Here is a 26,466-nt window from a genome sequence, read left to right on the forward strand (position 1 = left end):
TTTACTTTGAGTAGTGGAGTTTTAAAAATGAGGATTTCTATGTTTTCTCAAGTTCAATCTTATCAGTGATCAGATCAACAATGAGGAAGCTTATTGAAATTCTCTTTAATGCCACATACCTGAATTCCTTTATATGTATTAACATTATCCCCAAGTGACAAGTGTGGAAACTAAGGCTCAAATAAGTTAAATGACTTCTTAGGGTCACGTGATTAAGTGCAAGAGCCACATGACTTATGAATCAAACAAGTGCTCTGTTACATTGTGTTAACCCTCTTTTTTATTGTTGACTAGTGTACTAGTCCATTAATGATCCCACAGTTAATTATAATCTTATTTATCTTCAGGAATAAAGACTACTATATCATGTTCAGGTCTACAATTATGGTAGGTTCAAAATCCATTCTATGTAAATGAAGGTATCAAAATACTTCAAACAAAACTAGCTTTAAGATCTTTGCAAAAAGTCTTGTGTTAGGCTCTACCCAGATGCTAAAGCATTCTTTGTAGACGCACATCTGGACTGGACGTAATGACAGTTATGCCTGGACTTGATACAAGGTCCTTTCTCTATCTCTGCAACTCTCCAATCCTCCATCTACCTCCAATAAGTAGGCTGGGATGCATGGACAAAACTAAACAAGAAAAGGCAAAGAAACACAGGAGCAAGAAGATTCTAGTCCCAAGGTGGTAATAATCAGTTAATGAAGAGAACCATTAGTTTCAGAAATACTGATGAAATCAATGTCACAAAAAACGTAGTATATGATTAAACTGGATGGGTGATCTTTTTTTAGTATGCAAGACAGAGACAGCCTCAGGTTACTTTAAGTTGTAGATATTTGTTGTAAGGATGTGCAGAAGTCTCACACCGAGCTAGATTTTCATGACAGTACAGCTCAGTTCTCAACTCTGGGTATCTTCTATTTTACTCACTGCCTTGTTTTTGTGGTTTCTGTCCCAGTGACTGTTTCCTTTAACTTTCTCCCTTCTTTGTTCCTCATGTTACGTGTATAGAACAGTCTCATAGATTCTGTCTTTGTCTTCCCTTCTCCCTCACCATCTATTGCTTTGGAGTTTGACATCTCCAAGGGAGATATTTGCTCACCAGTTCAACATAATCAGCATTAAGTAATCAAAATCATGTGGGGCATGTGCTCTGCTCATCAAAATCAAAAGTTTTGTGGGGCCGAGAGCATGACTGAACATAACAGTTAAAAAGAGAGATACACTTATTATCTTTCTCTAGTTAATAAGATTTAATAATAATCTCATAGTTACAAAAAGGCACAATGAATGCTCCTAAAAGTGGAATAAAAAATGTAGGCAGCCTATTACTTGGTAGACGGAGGTAACTAGTACATCTTTGGAGGTAATATCTGAATCCCTTCAAAGTTTAGAAGATGCATCTTGAAAGATACACTCAAATGGACACATGTTTTCAGTTAAATGCCATTCCCTTATAGAAAGTTTCCATTGTCCTAATGTTGATGAACTAAAACATACCACCTTTAAATAGCACTATCAATGAATTTATATTTTTGGTTTCTCTTAGAACATCAATTTGCTATTCTTAGGTCATGGTGGGGTAAAACTACGAGTTTGGCATGTTATGGACTGCCAAGGGAACAGTGAGTCTTTGTATGACCATGGTGAGCCACCAAACCAGCTCATCCACTAATTTCTATAGAATAACTAGGTCTAAAGAGCCTAATTTCTGTGCTTATAAAGTAAATATCTATTGACCAATCTAAGATGACAGTTTTATTCTAACAATAAATAGGGTAAAATTTAACTGGTATTTCAAGTTTATCTCAGAAGCAATGTACTCAAATACAAATTTCTAATCTAAAAGAAGTGTAGGAAATATAAATTTCTAATCTAAAAGAAGCGTAGTATTCAAAATGTTTTGAATATAAAATATTTCCTAAAGAATGTTTCAACAGGCCGGGTGTGGTGGCTCACACCTGAAATCTCAGCACTTTGGGAGGCCGAGGTGGGTGGATCATGAGGTCAGGAGACTGAGACCATCCTGGCTGACACGGTGAAACCCCGTCTCCACTAAAAAAAAAAAAAATGTTTCAATAGAACAGTAGGCTAACAGGATTATTTTATGTCTAACAAAAAGTTGTAGGGGCCAAATGTATTTTAAAATATTGCGTATTTTATCCCTTATGCGCAACTTCTAATAATCTTTAACTCCTAGTAAATTGCTATTCTTATGCTAAAATTCAATAGAGTCCATCAGCTCTGCTAAGAACTCCTTTGACTCAAACAAACAAGGTAGTCACTCCACCTTCATTGCTTGAAGAATATGGCCTGTGTGTCCATCACAGCACACACTGCATTGTTATTGTAATTGTTAATATGACTGCTGGTGGGAGTGTAAATTAGTTCAACCATTGTGGAAGACAGTGTGGCAATTCCTCAAGGATCTAGAACTAGAAATACCATTTGACCCAGCAATCCCATTACTGGGTATATACCCAAAGTATTATAAATCATTCTACTATAAAGACACATGCACACATATGTTTACTGCAACACTATTCACAATAGCAAAGACTTGGAACCAACCCAAATGCCCATCAATGATAGACTGGATAAAGAAAATGTGGCACGTATACATTATGGAATACTATGCAGCCATAAAAAAGAATGAGTTCATGTTCTTTTCAGGGACATGGATGAAGCCAGAAACCATCATTCTCAGCAAACTAACACAGGAACAGAAAAACCAAACACCACAGGTTCTCACTCCTAACTGGGAGTTGAACAATGAGAACATATGGGCACAGAGAGGGGAACATCACACACCAGGGCCTGTCAGTGGGAGATGCCATGGGGAGGGACAGCATTAGGAGAAATACCTAATGTAGATGACGGATTGATGGTTGCAGCAAACCACCATGGCACATGCATACCTGTGTAACAAATCTGCATGTTCTGCACATGTATCCCTGAAATTAATAATAATAAAGAAAAAAAAGTTTTAAAAAAGTGAAAAAAAAAGACTTTCTCCAACTTGACAACTAGATTATTAGTTTTGCTGCATTCACCTTAAACATGCATCTCTGAAGAGAAGGAGGGATTGCCTAAACAGGCTGAATAATAAATACTTTCTAAAAGTGTGTCAGTGTCAGTGGAGCACTATCATATTTAATAGAGTGAAATGTATTTGACATTGTCATGTAAAAACACCTTTTATATAAAAATACTAACAATATTCACCATGTTTCTTTTGCACATGTTTAAGGACTTAACTTTGAAAGAATAGTACCTATCAAAATATCTACATAAGCTACTGAATGACATTTAGGTGGTAACTGCTTTTGCAGTTATCAGTGGCTTACAGTATGATTATTACAAGGAAACATAAAAGTTTTACAACACATCTCTGCCTCTTCATTTCTCCAATCTCTTAAATGCAGATGGCAGTGCCTTATGTTCAGGTAGGAGCTACTTACTGTCAGTTTATGGTCTTAGACCAGCCATAAGGCCATGTATCATCAAAAGGTAATTCACCCACTATATTTTGTTGTTGTTCATTTCTCTCTTAATTCACTGAAGCAACTACACTGACCAGATGTGTTTTAAAGGAGTCTATATTTGTAAAGATTCTGAGGGTCCTTAGATAAAAAGAAATATCAAAATACTTTTTCAAAACCCATTCGAGGAATGATGTCCTCGAGAATCAAGAAAGCAGACACTTCCTAATGAAGCAACGATCAAGATACTCTCAATTATTGGAAAAGGCAAAGAGTTGAATGAGAAGTTTAAATTTGTTAATCCAAAGAATATATATTCCTTTATCCAAGAAACAAGTTTATCGTTGAAATGTTGCCATATAAGCAATGAACCAGAGCCCACATATTTCTTTCTATGTTTTCCTTACACGCTTTTCATTTCCCCAGTTGCAGTGGGGCCAACAACTGCTGAGGTGGAGCAGGTACATAATTGAAGTCGAAAATTGCAGAATGTTACATTGAATGCTGCTCCTCCCCCCGACAACAGATAAAGGGAGGGCAAAACACCAAAATGGAGACACAGGTCCATGGAAGTTGAAGGTATTGAAGTCAGGTTCACAGTCTATGAAGTTGGGGGCAAGTGGGAGAAAAAAAAAAAAAAACTGAGTATAAAGACAGAGGCTTGCAGGCAAATTACGATGAAATCCAACATTTTGACAATGTTGAAAAAGGGAAATTGACAAAAACGCTGCATTCTGAGGGAATTTTTTTTGTTTTCTTTTTTACTAAGGTTTCAGGTTAAGAAAAACTAAGTTTATATTTTGAAAAAGTACAGAAAAGGACAGGGAAATTTGTAAATATTTAAAACAACAGCAGAGAATTAACAAATAGACTGAGGGTATTAATAACAGGGGTAAGGAGTGGGCAATTCCTAAGAGGTCTGTCTTAGTTATCTTATTTTGTATGCAAAATCTTTAAACATTGAACTGACATTTTCCTGGAAGTAATTCAGATACAAAATATATTTAACAAGAAACTCTGCAACATCTAAATGTCACAGTCATTCACTTCATAGAAGGTAAAAAGTGTTCTTCAGAAGAAGGGAAAAAAAATATTTCACTGAAATTTGAAGTGCTCTAACATTGGTTTTGATGTGAACATGTTCACTTTTAAATTGAAAGTGGGGTGTAGAAAAGCGAAAGACTTTCGCAACTGCTTCTAGTGTCTTGTAAAGAATTGAATTTGAAGATTTTCAGTTTTCTTTAGCATTGCTGCATTGTTCTTCTTTAAAATATTTTAATAGGTAATTCAATTCATATATATGATCAAATATTCAAAAGGTACAAAACGACTTTCCTCTCATTGCTGCTCCCAAAGACTATTTTCATTCCCCAAATCAAACACCATTACCAGTTACCTATATATATGACTATTTCATGTATGTATAAATACAGTATCTGCTGACATTTAAAGCAAGATTTGAGTACACAGAAAGTTTACATGATATTTACTAGGATTAGGAAAAAAGTGACATATTAATGAAATAAAGAGTAATTTTTTTTAGGTTTTACAGAATCTTTACAAGTTTTAATTATTTTATCCTTAGTCTTAATGGTAACGTTATCATGTACCATACTATTTCCTTCATGAGTTAAAGTATACAATCTCTAATAAAATTTTGTGCGAAAAATGTGAGCTAAAGTATGAAATGTAACAAAATATATCACAAAGTTTTATATTAAAAAAGACTACTCATTGGGTACAGGGTATAGTGCTTGGGTGAAGGGTGCACCAAAATCTCAGAAATCACCACTAAAGAACTTATTCATGTAACCAAACACTACCTGTTCCCCAAAAACCTATTGAAATAAAAAAAAAATTATACATTTGAATATAACTCTGGCAACTTGTAAGTCTATCCATGCTACAGAGTTTTTATAATTTCCTAAGAATAGACAAACCATGACTTTTCTGCTGGCAGGATTAGTCTTTTTTTTTCTTTTCATTCTCAGACTCCCATCTTCAGGTAGAGCCCAGCTGCAGAGGTTTCTCTTGACATTACCAAGGAAAGACTCAAGAATTTCTACTTTCAAATGCCATACTTGCTACTCTTTAGTTGCAACCTTAAGTGCCAGTTCCAGTTGGTCCCGTCTTGTTTGTCCTATCTGAGATCTCATCTTCATATACATTACATACATCAAGCTACAGATGTGAGCTCTGATTCACTGTTAAACTGGGATCCTGCCACTGCGCCCAGGGCTGTTTCCCCCCGACCCCCCAAGGGTCAACTGTATCTGTGTGCATCTTTGCATATCATTTGTGTCTGCATCTCCAGGGCTGGAACCCTGGATCTCCGTAGATACTCCTGTTAACTTTGAAAGGACATGGGTTGCTTGGCTGGATCGCTGTTGGTGGCTTCATCTCCCAAATACTGTTTCCCACTCCCCATCCCTCCCACAGTGATTTACTTGTGGCATCTGTAACTAGGTCTATCTTGACGTGGACAGATCAAGCTTAAGGTTTTCATTCCTTTTCATAATTAAGTGGATCATATCCAATATTGTCGAACTGAGAATGCCAAAACAAAGATTTATTCACAAAATAACATTTATCACTTATTAGTATAAATTCATCTACCCACTAGAGATTCCAGGGAATGGAAAAAGCCATAATGGTAGAGTTGCCTGAGAATCCTATCGCTGACAGAATATTTAATTTCAGAAACAAAGCTCGAATACTTAATTCCAAGGTAATTATATTTGTTTTCCTTATGGAGAAAGCAGAGTTTGGTAACAGGTATAGACTGGATTAAGTCCTAACTCTGTCTCTAATATGGGACCTCAGGCAAATTCCTAATGTTTCTAAGTAAGAACTTCCTCAAGTATGAAACAGAAAAGATAATGATATCACCCACCTCATGGGATTTTTGTGATGGCCGAAGGGGATAACACATGTAAAGCACCTAGAATAGAGTCTGGCACATAGTATTACTTAACAAATACTATCTATAAGAATTTGAATACTAGAAATTTTCATATTTATTCGGCAAGAAAATTAATTTTCTCTAAGAAATGAACCAAGGAAACAAAGAAGCTTTTTCTTTTTCAGAAAACCCTTATAAAAGTGATATGGCTGGGGTAAAAATAGTAAAAGCAAATTGTGTATCAAAGATGATAGTAAGTGCTTTATGTATGTTATCTCATTTAATTCACAATTACTCTCCATGGTAGAATTTAATATTTAAGCTTTTGAGATAGAGCAACTGGAGTTACATCAGGTTGCTATCTACAACGAAGTTAAGATCTAGTTGTCTTTTTAAAATTTTCTCATGATAATATCCTGTTCCAATTTCAAAGGCAAATGTGTATTGAAATTGCTAAATTTCATGTGTTATACTTTTAAAATGTTATATTTGTTTCAAATATCTTGCATAAAGGGATCTAGATTTGAAATTCTAAAAATGTGAGTAAGGCCGAAATACAAGGCAGCAAGGCCCATGCCCGGTTCTGTAACTACTGCATTCTCTCCTGCTTGAGTCTGGTAATGGCACTAAATAAGGCCTTTCTTCATTTCATTATGCATCACAGGGGAAAGGCTCCATCACAAACTATGGCTTAGCAGGAAAATAAACTTGGATTCAGCAAATTAACTTTCAGCATAGTTTTCAATGACTAGGGTCTCAGACTATTAAATTTTGAATTTCAGAAACACGCTCTAGCAAAGAACAACAGCTGCTGCTGAATCCCAATCCGCAAAGCAACAGCAGTTGCAGCATCTGGACCAACAGCTACCAAAGCTATATCAGTAAATAAGGTGAAAGTCCCCATGTGATTTGACCCTTCAAAATCTTCTCCCCAGGCCTGCAATGGGTGGCTCAAAGGTATCTTCACAAGGAAGGCAAATGGCATATTTTTTAAAAAGTCTGCTCAGGCAGGAGCCTGTGACCTTTGCTCTCTATGGGTAGAATGGATGCTAACGTCGCCAGCTGGAAGTAAATGGATATTTTAATTGAAATACATACAACTATCTCCAACGGGGGGGTTGGGGGAAAGCAAACCAGAGAGTCTTTCTAAGTTATCTAATGAGCACCCAGCATGACTTAGCTTCCTACAAATGATCCTCCATTAGCCTGGGCTTGTTTTGCAAACAAATACTCAAATAGAAAACTGCTCTGCTCTTGTACATTTGGCACTGTTTCCCAATACCAGCCCTATTAGCGAATGTGAAATATAAAGTGTAATTTAGGATCATGTTCATTTTTGTTTCCTGGGGGAAATGGAAAAGAAAACAGTATTAGAACATAAGAACTGCAACAAATATATATATATTTGTTTTTTATATATACTATATATGTAATATATACAATATATATTATGTATATATATTGATAGGGGTATAGTATGCAATTATTGATATAAATGTGTATCAATCTTACTAAAAATTCTTTTTTCATAGATGCAACTTTCTCTTCACTCCCAATCTGTTTAAAATATGTGATATTTCCCAGAACTTATTATTCCAGTGAAAGAAATTAATTAATTAGTCTTTAAAGTTACTGTTATCACTTAGGATAAAGGAGTTCTTCGCTGAATGTGAAATGTTGGCTGTCGATCAATATGGTTTACTCCACATGCAGATGCTTGTTTAAATGGCAAGAAATATTTTGTGAAGCTCATTAGTCATTAACATTCAAGTTATTTAGCCTTTCAAAAGGTGACCAGTGCTAGCTTGCTTTCATTATATTACTTATTTTAAACAGACATCACATATGAGGTTAAGGTATTTGACAACAATGTTATTTTTCTTGATTGTTGTTCAAATACATAAGAAAGAGGTTTAAAAACGAAGTTACTGGAAAAGAGAGCAGAAAATAAAGCCAAATTTAAGGTTTGACATGAGCAAGAAGACAAATAGCTGACTTTTCTGCTTTGTTATCAAGGTAGCTTTTATTATGTTCCAACAAAATTAACAGAGTTAAGCTGGGTACTGAGCAAAATTCTAACAAGGAAGGCAAATATATTCTGATTGTGTGTTTGAGACAGGGTCTCACTCTGTTGCCCAGGCTAGAGTGCAGTGGTGTGATCATGGCTCACTGCAGCCTGGACCTCCCAGACTGAAGTGTTTCTCCCCGCTCAGCCTACAGAGTAACTGGGACTACAGGCCCACACCACCACACCTGGCTTATTATGATGATGATGATGATGATTGTAGAGATACAGTTTCGCTGTGTTGCCCAGGCTGGTCTCAAACTCCTGAGCTCAAGTGATCGACCTACCTGGGCCTCCCAAAGTGCTGGGATTACAGACGTAAGCCTGACCGCAAATATATTATTATTTTTTCTTTCTTTAAAATCTATTCCTCAACTTCATCTAAAATGAATGGCCCTTAAAATATGTTTCATTCAGATGAGGAAAGGAAAAGAAAAGAATCAGATTAATCCAATAAAGAGACCTTAATACAAACTCAATCAGAAGATTGTTGCACTGTTTATATTGAGTTCTGACATTTTCTGTGTTGACTGTGCAGTGAAGGAACAATATTATTACTCATTGGCAATAAATCCATTTAGGTGTGCAGGTGATGCCCAGATGATGTTTATTCTAAGAAATCTTAATGTCTTGGCCTCTTCAAAAACTGCACAAATAAACTTGGCGCAATATTAACCATGGTTAGTGAACTTTAGGATAAAGAAATGTGATTAGTCATTCAGTGATGCATCCTTCATTCACCCTTGGCATCATGCCAAGGGTACACCATGCTACTGTGTATTCACTCCATTCTTAATAACTTGAACAAATGGAGATGTTAGCTGCCTTTAAGAATTATGCATTTTCTATGAGGATTTAAGGTTGCTGAGAAGGCAACTATGAACAATCAATAGGTACTTAAAAATAAACACTATATAAATGTATAGTAAGTAAATATTCATGTCTTTTTATAAAGTAGACTTCAACAGAGCTCTAGAGGCTCTGGGATTTTCAATGATCTGAAAAAATTGAGTGCAGAAGTTGTTTGTATTCATCCATCCCTAGTGATCCATATACTAAGTCAATTATGTACTAAATTGTTACTGAGAAAATTCAATTCATTACATGTACTGGGCAATTATCATTAGTTACGTGCCCAGCACTGTTGTTGGTTAGAATATACATAGTAGGATCCTTGTCCTATATATTTGTATATAATACTGTGGGGGAAAAACTTTATGCAAGATATTTGAAAGAAAAAGCATTTTACAAGTATAACATACGAAATTTAGCAATTTCAATACACATTTGCCTTTGAAATTGGAACAGGATATTATCATGAGAAAATTTTAGAAAGACAACTAATTTCACTTACTGAGATGTGGTATACATGGCATGGCCTTCTGAGAGGTATCAACTTAATGTTCATTTTCATAATCAGATGAAGCACCTACCCATTTTTGTGATAACATAATTCATATTCACTTTGGCGAGAAACCTGAAAAGTAGAATAGCACAGGACAAGAAAAGTCTACTCTTGATCCTACCACTCCCCACAATCACTGTTGACCGTTTGTTGCAAGTGCTTTGAAGGGAGGGTCACTATTGTAGCGGCCACATATAAAGAATTCTCATACATAGACCATACAGAAATCCAACTCAGTGATAGACCCTTAAGAGCACACTGTTTATTTAAAAATAGTGTTATACAGACACACACACTAAAGGATATATGGAACCAACTGAGTGTATTTTGCTCTCTAATCCACATGCCTGCTGTCAGCCATCAATTAAACACAACAAACCCCACAGTGTAAACCTGTTAGTTGTTGCTCAACAGGGATTTAAATTTTTGTCTATATAACTTCAAACTCCACAGTCAATTCAATTATTTAAATGAAAATAAAGAAGCACTCCCATTGATTTTCAGAGAATAGACTTAATTTTCTACTTTTGAAACATATTCAAGGACCTTAATAATGGATACCCTTCAGTTTGGTTCAAGCTTTCTTTGTTTCATGATGGAAACAAAGTATCCTCTGTATCACTGCATCACTGGTAATTTCCCATCTCCATGCCTTCAATCGCATTTCCACGTTTCCGAATCCTTCCAAACTTTCAAGAAAGTTTACATTCTGTCTTTTCACAAAGACATTTATAGTCTTCTTGTCATGAAATAATTTCATTCTCTTCCATGATTTTATCTGCATTTTAACTCATGGTACCGATCAGCATTCCAGTTATTTATACTCTTACCTGAGGGGCTCTATAGGACTGTCACCTCCTTATAGGGAAGAAAGTGAGCGCAATGACAGTGACAAGGATGAAGAGCAGAGGTGAACCCTCATGTATTACAAGCGCACTCTTTGCTAGACTTATGCTAGGCTTTTTATGTACATCGTAGTTTCAAAACAGGTATTATACTTATTTTACAAATGAAAAACTAAAATTTTTTCCCAGAGAGTTTAAGAAAACTCATAAGATCATTTTGTCAATACAAGGCACCTCCTCTATTTGAAACATATTCTGTCAAGATCCAAGGCCTGTGCTATTTATATGACTAAGATTTTTCTGAACAAAACTTGATATAATGTCATAGATGAAGACCCTTCCCCAACTATGGAGAATGAATGCAGAAAAAACTGTAGACTGTTTAAGGCATCTAAAATCTACATGGGAAAAAATAAGAAATGCCTGATTTAGAATTAGAAAGCAGAAAAATAATCTCAGCCATTGGAAGAAAAAAATACCAATACATTTTGGGAATGTGGCTAGTAATTTAAAAATACATAAAACTTATATGAGTTAAAATTGGCCCCCAAACTTCTTCAGTTTAAGAATACATTTTGGAGTTCTATGTGCCAGACAGAAGCTAAATCGTGAAACTAACAGGTTTTGACTGATTGCTAATCTGCCATTTGTAAAGGGACTTGGAACACTCAAGGCCTGAAGATATCCTTAGAAGCTACTTCTCTTAGTAAAAGGTTTTCAGCCACTGCCCAGAGAATGAGAACAAGCCTGGCTGGTCTAATGATCAAGGGAACAAAGTCAGTAAACCTTGGACTAGTGTTCAAGGATAACATTTTAAACGGTTCTTATTACATGTTTTTATTTTCCTTAAATCTCAACTTTCCTTAAACCATTACGTAATGGAAGAATTTATGTAAGTGCTTCCTTAACCTATTTTTTTAAATATCCATCATAAAATATTATACAGATCTTCAGAATTATATATATTTTATATATATATAAAAATATATATAGCCTTCTACTTGTACTCTAAATAGAGACAACCAACTCAATTATGGAAAAAGGAGTCCAAAGTTGTGTAGACAAAATATGTGTGGAGGGCATATGATACCCAGAAAACAGGAAATTCCCTCACACTCACAGAGACTGTATTATACTTTTCATTTTATAATTATAAACTATTTAACACAGGAATTAAGACTTCCAAATTACTTTATTTTTTCAGAAGTTATTTGAATAAAGTTTCATGACACCAAATATTAATAATTTTATATTACATCCTTATCCGAGATTCCTTAGAGATCAGGCACTTTTCCTTCAATTAGGCATAAATTTAAAGTCATTTTAATCCTTTAACACATTAAAGTTAAGTTATACAAGTTTTCTACAATAACCATACCTTACGTTTGAATCAAAGTGTGCTATGAAAAAACATAGTTACATAATGGAGTACTATTCAGCCATAAAAAGAATCAGATCCAGTTATTTGCAGCAATATGGATGGAACTGAAGATCACCATGCCCAGTGAAATAAGCCAGGCACAGAAAGACGAACATCACATTTTCTCATTCATTTGTAGGATCTAAAAATACATACAATTGAACTCATGGACATAGAGAGTAGAAGGGTGGTTACCAGAGGCTCGGAACGGGAGTGGCGGGTGGTGAGCGGGTGGTGGAGAGGTGGGGCTAACAGATTACAAAAGAAAAACAAAAGTTATTATAGAAAGAATAAATAAGACCTACTATTTGATAGCACAACAAAGTGACTATAGTTAACTGTAACTTAATTGTATATTTTAAAATAGGGTGTAACTGGACTGCCTGTAACTCAGAGTAAATACTTCAGGGGATGAATATTGCATTCTCCATGATGTGCTTATTTCACATTGCACGCCTGTATCAAAACCTTTCATGTACCCCCAGTATATATACACACACACTATTTACCCAGAAATATTAAAAATAAAAAAAAATAAGATACTTGGCTTCAAAAAATATCATCCTAGCAAAAAAAAGTCACCCCAAAATTAAAAAGTATTTTACAGATTGTGAAAAATAAACACACATTAGGTTCTATGAACTAGAAAACAAAGGGGAAAAGGAAAACAATTGTGTAGTTTATAAACTTAAAAATGCAAAAATCCACAGTATACATCTGCAAAAGTTAAAATGAGTTGTTGATCTCGGGTATAATTGTCTAATGCACTGTCAAAATTAAAAGAAAAACAGGTTAACTTAGTTAATATATAAAAGTCATTAAGTGATGGGCAACAGGTGCTTGAATGCCACCTTACATATGGAGACCTGTTACTGGCTGACCTTAATATGTCAGAAGAAAGATTCAAAAACTTCTTTCAAATTTCTCTGTCCCAGCTCTACATTCTGGTAACTAACCTCTCAATTCCACATAAGCCAGTGATAAGTGTGGTGGAACAGAGAACACTTGCTTCAGAACAGGAGATCCTTTCCGAGTTCAGTCCAGACCAAAGAATGATCATCTCTGGTGTTGAACCCAGTGATCTGTATATCAACTGATTCTCCAGGAAATTCATGGACATCTTTAACATTTCTTAGGCATGTCTGTGTGTGTGAGTGTGCACGTGTGCATACTTGCAATGGAGAAAAACACATTTATCCTGTTTTTTATTATAAAGACCTCTACTTGCTTTACTCTAAGTAAAGGCAATCTTTGTCCGGGGAATTTAAAATTAGTTCCATTAAATCCACTGGAACCAATGCTGCTGATATCACATATGAATTCCAGGTTTATGGACCCTAAGAGTTCATGGATAATGAGAATTCAAGGTTCCCTATTTTCTTCTGTCATAATTGTTATAGGAATATAAGTAATTCATCTAAATGGTCTGTGCCCTTGGGACTGCACAGGTTGCTACCATTGTCAGACAACACTGCAGCATTATTAAATATGCTTCGTATTAAGTCAGGTATGGGAAGATAAAATAGAAAGAGGAGACCTAATCTCTGAACTTAATGAGCTTAGACTTCAACGGGGAATATGCAATGGGTCATAGTTTTTAGAAGAATACTATTACAAGAACACTAAATAAGTGAAAATGACAAAGTGTCAACAAAAGAAGCATTAAGGAGAAAGAGACAGGAAGACTGAGAGAACCAAATCCTGTAATGACCACAGAACTATTATTTCAAAAGGAGAAAACATGCAAATAGTTTCTTAAAAATAAAACAAAATACATGGAGAAATCTAATTTCTTCCAACATTCAAAGACCTTGGAGCCCCAACTTCCTGCTATCTTACTTCAAAGTTTGCTCTTCATGTTCAAGTCATTTATGTCCAATCAGACCACCAGGTAGGGAGGAAACAGTATGAAGACCGTAAACTACTCTACATAGTTATCCCAAGAATATTTGTCCATTTGATGAATATTACAAACCTTTTGCAAGAATAACAAATGGCACATTCTGAAACAGTGATGAGTGATTTTTAAAAATTTCTCTGAGCATTGTGGACCATGCAGAATTATTCTTAGCTGGGCACTGGTTCTTCTTTCACATTTGGTTTCAGGATCCTGTTCTTGTCTAAGGGAATGCTTGGAATGATAAAAAACTGCTTAGGCAAGCTACCTCTTTTTTTGCATTTGCTAAAATGCCAAACCCCAAGAGCTCATGTCAATGTTGGTCATTCACTGAAAAATCACTGAGTGACTACAGAATGATATGGAAATGGTATCTGTAATGCATTTGATAATGAACACTTTACATTGTCATTTGAATCTTGCCAAAGCTCGGGTTTGGATATTTTCCTTATTTTGATGTCCATATGGCTTACAAACAAAAGTTTAACATATTCAATCACACTTACCAAGGAGATTTAAAGATTAAGCCTCATTTTAACAGGCCTGTTCATGTGGATAGATGAGGGATGTCACTTCCAACACACTAATAATAGAATATTGGAAGGAAGCATAAGCTAAGTAGCCTTGAATTAAGTCAAAATCCTATAGGATATGTTCAGATTTGCAATTTGAAAATGATGTGCTCTGTATAATTTACTGTTGAATATACAAAAAATGAGAGTAGTAACATCCGCTGACATTGTTCTATATGTACATGGATTCACAGTCTGGATATCTTCAGTTCTGTGTACGTTCAAGTCGGCTTTCTCTCTCTCTCTCTCTCTTTTTTTTTTTTTTTTTTTTTTGACAGAGTCTCACTCTGTTGCCCAGGTTGCAGTGCTGTGGGGCACAATCTTGGCCCATTGCAACCTCCATCTTCTGGGTTCAAGCGATTCTTGTGCCTCAGCCTCCCGAGTAGCTGGAATTACAGGCCTGCGCCACTACACCTGGCTAATTTGTATGTTTTTTAGTAATAGAGACAGAGTTTTACCATGTTGGCCAGGCTGGTCTCAAACTCCTAAACTCAGGTGATCCGCCCACCTCAGTCTCCCAAAGTGTTGGGATTACAGGCATGAGACACTGAGCTGGCCAGCTCTCTCTCTCTCTCTCTCTCTCTGTCTCTCTCTCTCTTAATCTCTTTATTATGGAAATTCAGAAACTATACACAACCCAGAATAGTCTATGAACTCCCCAAGGACTCATCAACCAGCTTCGACAATGATCATCTTTCTGCCCATCTCATTCCTTTTTTTTTTTTTTTTTTTTTTTTGATATGGAGTCTCGCTTTGTCACCCAGGCTGGAGTGCAATGGCACAATCTTGGCTCACTGCAACCTCCGCCTCCTGGGTACAAGCAATTCTCCTGCCTCAGCCTCCTGAGTAGCTGAGATTACAAGCGCGTGCCACCATGCCCAGCTAATTTTTGGTATTATTTAGTAGAAACACGGTTTCACCATGCAGGCCAGGCTGGTCTTGAATTCCTGACCTTCTGATCTGCCAACCTCGGCTTCCCAAAGTGCTGGGATTACAGGTGTGAGCCACTGTGTCTGGCCCATCTCATTGCTTTCAACCTGCTCATCTCAGGATTCCATCAGGTCATGGTTATATCTTTTCAGATAAAGGTTCACTGAAATTATTTTTCTCATATTCTTAGAATACGAAAAGCATACAAATGCTGTTCTTATGGCTTTACTATCTTATTTGTTTTGGAAAAAAAAAAAAGGAAATCTTACATTGGCTCAGTGGAAGAAGAAAGAATAATTTTTTATCCCAATTCCTTATCACTAAGGAACATAAAGAATCTCTTGGTACCAAACCCCAGAAAGAGTGAGTGGTTTCTACTCCATTTCTCCCTGTCCTACTGCAGATCAGGCCTCACTGGAGATCATGAGTTTACCAGCGTTAAGCACACTATGCAGTTGAACCAGTCTACACTGAGGTACTGTGTTCTCAGGTCAGAAGACAAAAATGTTTCCAGGGAGCTGTAATTTACATCCCCATTAAATATTTTTTTCTTGATTTTCATTAAAATAAGAAAATAAGTTTTCTCTACTTAGTGGCAGACCAATTTAACTTAAATAAAATTTTTCCTGTAATTCACCCATAGTTACTCAAAGGATTAGTGAGCCTCTGTCAGAGAAAGGATACTTGTCTGCTCATTAACATTCATGAGCAAGAATCCTTCTGGTAGAACTGGTTTCAGAGTCTGACAGAGCAATACTTAAAAGAAATTGGCTTGTCTGTAAACCAGCTGCTCAGCAAAGCCACCATGCAAGGGAACTGGTGATAATAAGATGATATTACAACCACACTGGGAGCATAATGTATATCAAGTTACTTTGAGGTGCGTGGTAGGGGTCTTAGAATTAGAAAAAGATTGGAAGTCCATCACTGAAGTCAGAGCTGACGATCAGCAGTGTGTAGTCTTAGCTTTGAAAGATCTGTCAAAGTTCAAAGGAGGGGAAAGAAAAGAAAAGAAAAGAAAGAGGAGGAGTAAGAAGGGGGGAAGAGGAGGAGGAGGAGGAGAGAAGGAAGGCATATTCCAGTTGTACAAAGATCTGGGTTCTACATGCACACACTTAAAAGACCCCCTACTAGGATCTTCTCTTTCAGTATTGTATAAACGCAAGGCTTGAAAGGCGTTTGTGATTTGTAAACCTGTTAAGTAGCTCTGTCAAAGCCAATATCTCTAGTTGGACGATTTTTATTTTTGGAAGATCTGCCCTTTGGGAAAATTGGCAGATTACTTCCCAATGCCAGTGAGATTGTTTCTCTAATTTCTGAAATTCAGTTCAGTGCATTCTGATTTCAAGAGGAGTGTCCTTCAGATGGAATACATATCGCTGAGTTGGTAGCCTAGCAAATGTACAGAAGGCATTCAGCTAATTACTTCTTAGAATGATTAACATTATAAGCCCTATGAATTGTAGTAACCTATTATTCTGTGCAATGATTTAGGACAGCAGCAGCACAATACAAGGAATTATTACATCTATTTATCTGCATAATATAATAACATCATAGAGGGGTGTGTGTTGTGGGCGTGTGTGTGTGTGTGTGTGTGTGTGTGTGTGTGTGTGTATGGTTATACATGTATTTGTTAGTGTGTTAGGACATTGGAGGTAGTAAGACAATTGTGTCTGTCTTGCTATGATTTATTTAGAAAATAACTATTGTTCCTGAATTCCTAGGGAATCTATTTTTGAAAAGTCAACGTGATTAGTAAAACATTGGGAAGTAGCAAGAGGCAGTAACTTGAGGACTATGGTAGATTATGATACAGAAATAATCATTCCTTTCCCCACTTCCACTTCCTTAGGAGTAGTATAATCTCTTGTCCCACTAATGTTGGAAATTGCCATCAGATTTGCTTTGGCTTATAAACCTTAGGAAGACAGTGTGGCAATTCTAGTTTAGGCTTTAAGGAGCATTCTGCCTCCACCTGTCTATATTAGCATCGCCACACTCCACTAAGAGAAGAACATGCTTAAGACAGAGTACTGCTTTCAAATGAATAAGCGACATATAGACCAGACCAGACCAAAATGACTCTAAATGCATAGAGTCAAGCCTACATGAGCAGCCAATCTCTAGTCAACCCAAAGATATACTACAGAAAAATAAACACTTCTTGTTTATGCCCTGAAATTGTGTGTTTTTCCTTACAAAACAGTAGCAAGCTGGTGCAAGGAAGAAAACATTGTGACAGAATATCTATCTAATAGATATATGCTAAATGTCAATAAATTAACATTGTTGAAAAGAAAATCAATAGTAAATTGTTTACAATATGTCCGACAGACTTTATGGACTTGCATACAAAATATTTGATTCATTTTGTCTCATCCTGGCACTTTTTGAATTATCACAATCTTAAGACATTCTTTGAATATTGAACTGCAAGCTCTTCCAAAAAGTCTTCTTGGATGCCACTATGTAGAAAAATTTCCTCCCTCCTCTTTCCAATGGACTTCTACTTTAGGATACAAGCAATTCTGCCTTTCTTACTCTTGGGTTTATACTTATGTCTCCCCCAAAACGTAAACTCCTTGATAGGCAATGACCAAATTTTAATCATTATTAGTCATTTTTTAATCTACAACAATACTTGGTTAAGTACATTCTCCGTGATAGGCTCTAAATAAATGTTTTCAAATAGAAATCACACACACATACAAAAAATCTCACCCTTGTGACAGGAAATATGAAAGATGCTACCACCATAGGGAAACCCATTTAGGGTTTATCTCTTTTCAAGTAAGTGTATTCTCGGAGAAAATTAGGGCAAATATTAAAGAAATCATTACGTTACTGTCACCTCTACAGTATATAGATGAGAAACGATATTTAAAAACAAAACACAAGCAGATTTGCAATGTAAAAATATTATATCACTGCGTCCAGTTCAGTGGGTAGTCTGTACGTGTTACTATAGAATAAGTTCTTCATAAGGATAGAACTTACTGTTCAATATTTTTATTTTGCTTTTAAAAATGCACTGGCTGCCAAATTTCTGGACAAATGTATACCATTAAAATACATTAATAAAAGCGAGGAAGTAAAGTAAAATAATAAGACCAAGAACACATTAAATAAAAAAGTTCATATGGAGCTCCAAATGTGAATACATTTCAGCTCAAATAAATTCAAAGGAAAAAAGGAACCTAAATAAAATATCCCTTCAACTAAATCTTTCTGCCTCTGAATAATCCATATTCCACAGACATGCTTAGAGGATAGGGTGTTAGTGCCGACATCAAGATAGAAACCACTAGGCTTTGTGAGGTAAAAAAAATAATAATAACAATATATCTTCATTGATTTAATAAAGGCTTTTACCAAAAAAACACCCATTCCTCTTTAATTTAGGGACAAATTCCAGTTGAATACTGTTCCTGCCTTTCCCAAAGATATGGGTGGATTCTTTACCCACCAATATTTCTACTGCCCTTTTAAAGAAATACCAATAATTTTTCAACAGTATCCATTCAAAAGAAATAAAAATTTAGAATTTCAACCAAGTATTGACTTCCTATATATAACATGACTATTTCTAACTCTGATTTAAGTATTAGGTCACACTCTTGGATTCATCATTCTTAGTGGAAACTTGGCAAGTCATTTACCCTGTCAAACCTCCAGATTCCTTGAGGGCTGGACTATATTTAGGTGGGTAGTTTTTTTTTTTTTTTTTTTTAGAGTTAAAAACAAATCTTCCACTTTTCCTTGACAGTCATTTCCACATCCTCCCCACAATAACTAGGACAGGACAGGCCCGGCAGGGTGAGATAGAGGAATAGGTGGTGTTAACCACAAGACGCCAGCACATCTGGGAACTGGCAAGATGATGTGGTAGATAGCTGAGAGCAGAGATCCAGGAGTGCTCAGCCTGGAATGGAATCCTGACTCTGCCATTTATTATAATATCTGTGTGATTGCAATTCAGTGTGCCTCAGATACCTAGGGTTAAAATCTATGAACGGCAGGACACAGGGTCAGATGTTGCCTCTTATTACTATTACTACTAGCTAATAGTTACTATTACTACTAGCTGTTACTTGCTTGTTCTCCATTTCCTCTTACACATGAGCTACTTGGTAGCACAACAGCAAAACAGGACTTAGACAGGAATGCCAATTTGACAGGCTAGTCACTGAATACGAAAATGCTAAAAATGAGTGAGTACCCAAAGATGACTCTCCTTTTGTCTACGTTTTAATATGCTGGTGTTTATCTGTTGCCTGGGGTGTTTGGCAGAGGAGAAGAAGGTGAGAAGGAAGGGAGTAATGTGATCATTCTGCCTGATATACTAAGTTGGGTCATTGTCCAAAATTTTAATCCTGGGGAACAACAGAAAAGCTGGGCTTGGCTATAGAGCATATTCAGAGCATCCCTCTATAGTTCGGAGAGAACTTTTGCAGTGGCCAGGACCAAGACCAAAGGATGAAGGGCTTACAGGGATGTGTCGTGAGAGCCAGACATTGAGATTTGGTTGGAGAAATAAGAAAAAGGTAAAGCAACAAATACCTTGTTAGACCCTTGGAGAAGCAATGTCAAGAAAACTCTATTATACAGACTTTTATCATGACATTTTAATTCTATATTCAAAAATTTTAAAAAGGTATACAGCTATAGGAAAATTATCTGCCAAAGAATTAAAATTTCTGGAATTGATAGTATATGCTTTTAAAATTTGTTGCCTCTCAGGTATGAATGCTAGGCTAATCTTGGAGCTAAGCACAGAAACTTACGAAGGTTGGGTAATAACTCAAGTTGATTCCACTTTAACTTCCTACCATCTGATGAGTATTTATAATTTTATGCATTATAAAATTATAGTGTCTCTTCTAAATGTTACCAAAATATCAATTTAAAAAAGACAGGGAAAGTAAGACAATAAATAGAATATGGTTTTAAGTTAACAGTACTGGAATCTCAAATTTTAAAAACAGTCACCTCTGCCACAAAATAAAAAGTTAAATGGAATCAAAGCATTTCTCATACAGTAAGAAAAGTGATAACCAGAGATTAATCATTACCAGCAATTGACTTTAGCCTCTCTAAATATATATTGGACTGGATCGCATGTATGGAATTTAAATTGCTGCTCTACTTAATAAAAATAGAAAACTCACCAAACTTTCTTAATTTTAATTAAGGAGTGGTTTTTCATAAAGAGCATATAGCCAACAAAGCTATACACAATCCAAAAGACAAATTAAGACTTCTGAGAAAGTGGAAACAGAGGCAGAACCTCAAAATAGACAAGATGGATGAAGAGACTCCAGCAATGATGCAAAATGACTAACATAATAGGAAGTTACTAAAATAAACTCCAAGTCCTTCATAGTACTGTTGGTTTATGTGGGAAAATAAAACTCAAAGAAAGTAATATTCTATAACTGAAACTAGATAGTTTTGTGCTTACGTCAAATTGACATTCATCAACAAGGGACATGAGAAAGTATTTGGGGGGGGAAAAAAAGGAAAAAATAGAAAACTACCCACATGAATGCACAATCATTCACGGAAGGTGACTTAGCAGACTCACCTTTGAGATATAAGAAAATAAATCATAGCCGTGTATAACTGACCCTCATGAATCTGCCCAGAGAAAATAACAGAAAATGTGACAGTGACTTTTTACTTGATGATGACGATTATTATTATTATCTTAAGTCAAAGTGCTTCAGGAGTTGAGATTATTAGAATCACATTTAGATTCTCTCTCTTTTTTTTTTTTTTTTTCCACTCTGGCTGAAAGCCTCCAAAAAAAAAAATCTTAATTTCTCTCCCATCCTACCCAATGCAACTGCAATAAAATGAGTGGTTGCTAAAGAATTCATCCTTCTCTTAGGTTAGATTAGGTCAGATCTAATCTTAGCAAAATCAATATCCTGTCAAACTGATTGACATCATACCCTTAGATACATTAGAACAATTCAAAATATACCTATATAGAGACAGGGAGGGAGTAAGTGAGAAAGTGGAGAGAGGTTTCTTTAATAGGACAAACCAGATGTGGGATTAGAAACTAGAAATGCAAAGATATTAAAAGTTATCAATATAATACAAGAAGAATAAGGCTCAGTCTTGTTTTGTTTGTTTTGTTTTTGTTTTTTGTTTTGTTTTTGATTTGTTTTGTTTGCTTTGAGATGGAGGCTCGCTCTGTTGCCAGGCTGGAGTGTAGTGACAGAATCTTGACTCACTGCAACCTCCGCCTCCTGGGTTCAAGTGATTCTCCTGCCTCAGCCTCCCCAGTAGCTGGGACTACAGGTGCCTGGCACCACGCCCAGCTAATTGTGTGTGTGTGTGTGTGTGTGTGTGTGTGTGTGTGTGTGTGTGTGTGTGTATTTTTAGTAGAGATGGGGTTTCACCATGTTGGCCAGGATGGCCTCGATCTCTTGACCTCATGATCCACCTACCTCAGCCTACCAAAGTGCTGGGATTACAAGCATGAGCCACCAAGCCTGGCTGGCTCAGTCTTGTTGAATGGCTTTACTTGTTTTAAAAATGTCAGCTCTCCATAAAGCTACCTAATATTTATTTTGTTGTTGTTGTTGTTGTTGTTAAAGAATATATATATTATCTACCATGAATAGTGTCCTGGAATTATTTTAACATCACTTTGGAGTACAGCTTTATAAATGCACTAGAGTTTTTGTTTTTTGTTTGTCTGTTAGTTTCCCAGGGACACAGGTCAAAATCAGTGGAAACAGATCATTATCACCTACTTTATGTAACAAATGACAAAACAGTTCAATTTGCTGTAGCTTGAAGTGATAGAGTGTAGTCCTCCAAACACAGAGTCCTATCTGGGGCTCCTAATGTCACTGGTTTTGTAACCTGTAATCAAGAGCAACCCCTAAGTACTCCCTAGTTGCATTTAAGGGAACAACATTCACAGCATCACCACTAAATAAAAAATTATTTTCACATACATCCACATATAAAATTATACACAAGGGAGAGCCAAAGATAGAATGTGAAGATGTTAAAACATACTTGCCGAAAGATGAAACCCCAGTCACTTACACAGAAAGTGTCACATCATTTGTACTGAAAATACCAGGTAGGCCTGTCTTCCGTAAACTTGAGAACCGAATTGAAAAAGATCGGTGCTGCTATAATAGTTTAAAACAGCAATAAAATGGAACATTTTACCTACCACACAGTAAAGAAAAAAGAAACATAAAAACTTTGGCCAACCTTTCCTAAACTGGCTCTGCTGTGCATTGACTGAACTGAGAGAAGAAAATTAATAGCAGCTCTTTTGCTCTAGAGTAATGTTGTAGGACCAACGGAGCTCAAAGAAAGTTCACCACAAGGTGCAAGTCTGGTTTACAAGAAATCATAGTAAGGTACATCCATTTCTTAAAGCACTAAAGACAACACACCATCTAAAAGTACTAAATGTATTGTTATCATTGTTGATACTGTTTATAAAGAATCAAACTACCTTTAAATATTTTCAAAATATTCAGGTTCTAATGAGAAAATTCAATGCTGAAATTTCAGTAATAATTTGTAATATAAAAATGTTTATTTAACAAATAGAATATAGAAATAGCATTGACTGCTTATAACCAGGATATGAGAAGAGGGTCTAAACCTTAGATAGAACGCACTACTGCAATGTAAAATGTGCTATATGATTGCAATGGCAAAGTCTAAAATAAAGGAATCTGTGTCGCTGACATTTAAAACAAGCCTTTCCTCTTCAAATATGATGTTATATTTCAAATAATCTTAAGTTACACTTATTTTTTAAGGGAGAATCCCCATAAGAAAACTAGACAAGCTGCAGTATAACAAAAGCTGAATTATAACTCCTTTAATGAAAACTTGAGCTAAATCTTTACAATAATCTCATAGGCAAAGCACAAATGCAAAACAGCTCTTTGTTAAACCAGGTTTTACCAAGATATTACTTAAAAAAAAAATACTGTCAAGAAAACTCATGCCTTTTCTAAAAATAGACAATGCTATAAATATTTAAGAAGGATAGAAAAGCTCCCTTTGTAAAAAATATTTTTCATATGATACCAAGATTCTCATAGAAAAGTGCACCTATAGCAAAGTCAAGTGAAAACCATTTCACCTACCGTCAAATTTCTTATGCCTGGACACAAACGTGGTGCGCACAAAATGGCTTGTCTCTTCCACCAGGTTTTCAAACTCGAGTTTGCTCTGTTGGCTTAACTTGTCTTCCATTTCTGTGGTGCAGCATGTATATTCCTGAGGACAGATTCTTAAGTGTTCCCCTGCAAAGAGAAGTTAAATGTCACTATTGCATTCTAAGGACTTTTGGTGGATGTTAGAGATTTCACTTCTCTAACACTTTGTTCAAATCTTAGGGTGCTTGTTCCATCTACTTCTCCAGCTGTCACCATGAACTCTATCTGGGCCACAGCACATCAGTGTATCTAACATTCCAAACACATGGTGGACTTAAGTTGAACCTGATATTTAGTCTCTGTTCCTCATCATGTAAGTGAAGGTGCATTAAAAACTTCAAAATACCATGGCATTTTTTCCTGGCTTTTATTTTATTTTATTTTATTTTTGAGACGGAGTCTCGCTCTGTCGCCCAGGCTGGAGTGCAGTGGCCAGATCTCAGCTCACTGCAAGCTCCGCCTCCCGGGTTTACGGCATTCTCCTGCCTCAGCCTCCCGAGTAGCTGGGACAACAGGCGCCCGCCACCTCGCCCGGCTAGTTTTTTGTATTTTTTTTAGTAGAGACGGGGTTTCACCATGTTAGCCAGGATGGTCTCGATCTCCTGACCTCGTGATCCACCGGTCTCGGCCTCCCAAAGTGCTGGGATTACAGGCTTGAGCCACCACGCCCGGCCTCCTGGCTTTTATTTTTAATGCCTCAAGTAAACATCAGGTGATACAATGACACAAGATGTAATACAGCTATGTACGCTTGTCTTGGGAAACCTCAAGTAAGGCAAAAGACACTTAGTCCCACCAAAAGCAAGAAAAGATGGGAACTGTCCCTTGGGTTCTCTTTCCGCAAGTCTGTCCTTGGGTATGCATCAGCTTTTCTCTAAGTCCAGGTGAGTGTGTTTTTAATGGTAGGTCTCATTTGCTAAGCTGACATTTCTTGTCAGACAGAAAACATTCTCCAGAAAGAAGGAAGTCACTGATGGGTTTAATTAATGCTTACATTATACGGAAATGTAGAATAAAAGGAATGAAAGCCTTGTATTTAATTCAACAGATCTATCTACTTCTTTTGACAATATTGCTTTCTTTAGTGCTATTTGCAAGTAGAAGCCAATCCTTTGCTTCATGAAATTAAAATGGTCTGTTATTGCATAAAATGTGAATTTCCAACTGAAGCAGCTCAGTGAGTGTCAAAAATCTTTCTCACAGCCTGTGGAGGAAAGAATGGAAATCCACCCAATGTCTTGCTAAATAAAGCCAACAAATTGCTCCTGCTATTAAAGTCACTGTAGGACACTGAAAACAAATGAACAAAGTACTTGACTCTGTGATTAAAATTCATTTATAATGTTTAATGGTACTTATAAAAGTATGTCCTATGACCTTGTGTGAAGCGTAGGGTGTCTCACGATTCTTCGTGTAGTTTCATGCTTAAGCTCCTACTTCAAACAACAGTGGAATTAAAAAAAAAAAAGTTTACAAAGATGTACAACGTTAGGTCTTTTGCTGGTCTGAAGCATCTTTTTTTTTCTTTCTTTTTTTTTTTTTTTTTTTTTTTGCTGTTAGGTGTTTGAGTTCCTAATTAAAAGACACACAAATGCCCAACAATTATAAGAAAAAAAAAAAAAAAAAAAAGCTCAACGTGACTAATCATCAGGGAAATAGGGAAATGTAAATCAAAACCACTATGAGGTATCATCTCACCCCAGTTAGGATGGTTGGTATCAGAAAGATAAAAAATAACAAATGCTGGGGAGGATCCAGGGAAAAGGAAACTCATATACTGTCAGTGGGAATGTAAACTATGATAGTATCTATGGAGAATAGTATGGAGGTTCCTCAAAAGACTACAAATAGCATCCAGCCACCCACTCCTGGGCATTTATCTGAAGAGCAGGAAATCAGTACATCAAAGAGACAATTGCACCCCATGTTTACTGGAACACTACGCACAATAGCCAAGATATGGAATCAGTCTAGGTGTCCAAAAACAGATGAACAGATAAAGAAAACGTGGCATAAGTACATAATGGAACAGTATCCAGCCTTAAAAAGGATGCTAGCCCGTCATTCAATGCAACATGGATGAAACTGGAGGACATTATGTTAAGTGGCATAGCCAAGAACAGAAAGATAATCATTGCACGTTCTCATTCATATATGGAAGCTGAAAAAAGGATCTCTTGGAAGTTGAAAGCAGAACAGAGGATACTAGAGGCTGGGAAGGATAGAGGAAAGTAAGGGGTCTGTGGTAAGGAGATTTGTTAAAGGATACAAAATTACAGCTAATAGGAGGAATAAGTTCTAGTGTTCTACACCACTGTAGGATGATTATAGTTAACGATAATATATTACATAGTTTCAAAATGCTAGAAAGAGGTTACTGAATGTTCCCAACACAAAGAAATGATGTTTAAGATGATAGACACGCTAATCCCCCTCTCTGATCACTACACATTTTATGTATCAAAAGATCACTATGTACCTCCCATAAATATGTATAATTGTATAATTATTTATGCCAATTAAAACAAAATAAAAATAAAGGTATATCTTATTAAATTTCTAGAAAGGAAGGAGACAAAAAGTAAATATATATGTATTTTTTAAAGAAAAAAATGCATTATTCTTGAAAATGATAAACATCAAATTCAAGTGAATAATTTGCTCTTAGGAAGGATTAGGATTTCAAAGAAATACTCAAATACTTTTATCTATCATTATTTATTCCTTAA

General features: G+C 36.0%; 1 protein-coding gene across 6 annotated transcripts in view; it reads right to left on the reverse strand.

Moving 5' to 3' along the window:
- The window catches only part of LOC105477239 (glypican 6), a 1,180,155-nt gene that overhangs the window by 832,203 nt on the left and 321,486 nt on the right, over window positions 1-26,466 (reverse strand). For all 6 annotated transcript variants that reach the window (XM_011733662.3, XM_011733647.3, XM_011733670.3 and 3 more), the window contains one exon: window positions 23,666-23,824. In XM_011733662.3, the coding sequence (XP_011731964.1) occupies window positions 23,666-23,824 (159 nt within the window). The remainder of the gene's footprint in view (window positions 1-23,665; window positions 23,825-26,466) is intronic.

Source organism: Macaca nemestrina, chromosome 16, assembly GCF_043159975.1.
Source record: "Macaca nemestrina isolate mMacNem1 chromosome 16, mMacNem.hap1, whole genome shotgun sequence".
Taxonomy (NCBI): Eukaryota; Metazoa; Chordata; class Mammalia; order Primates; family Cercopithecidae; genus Macaca; species Macaca nemestrina.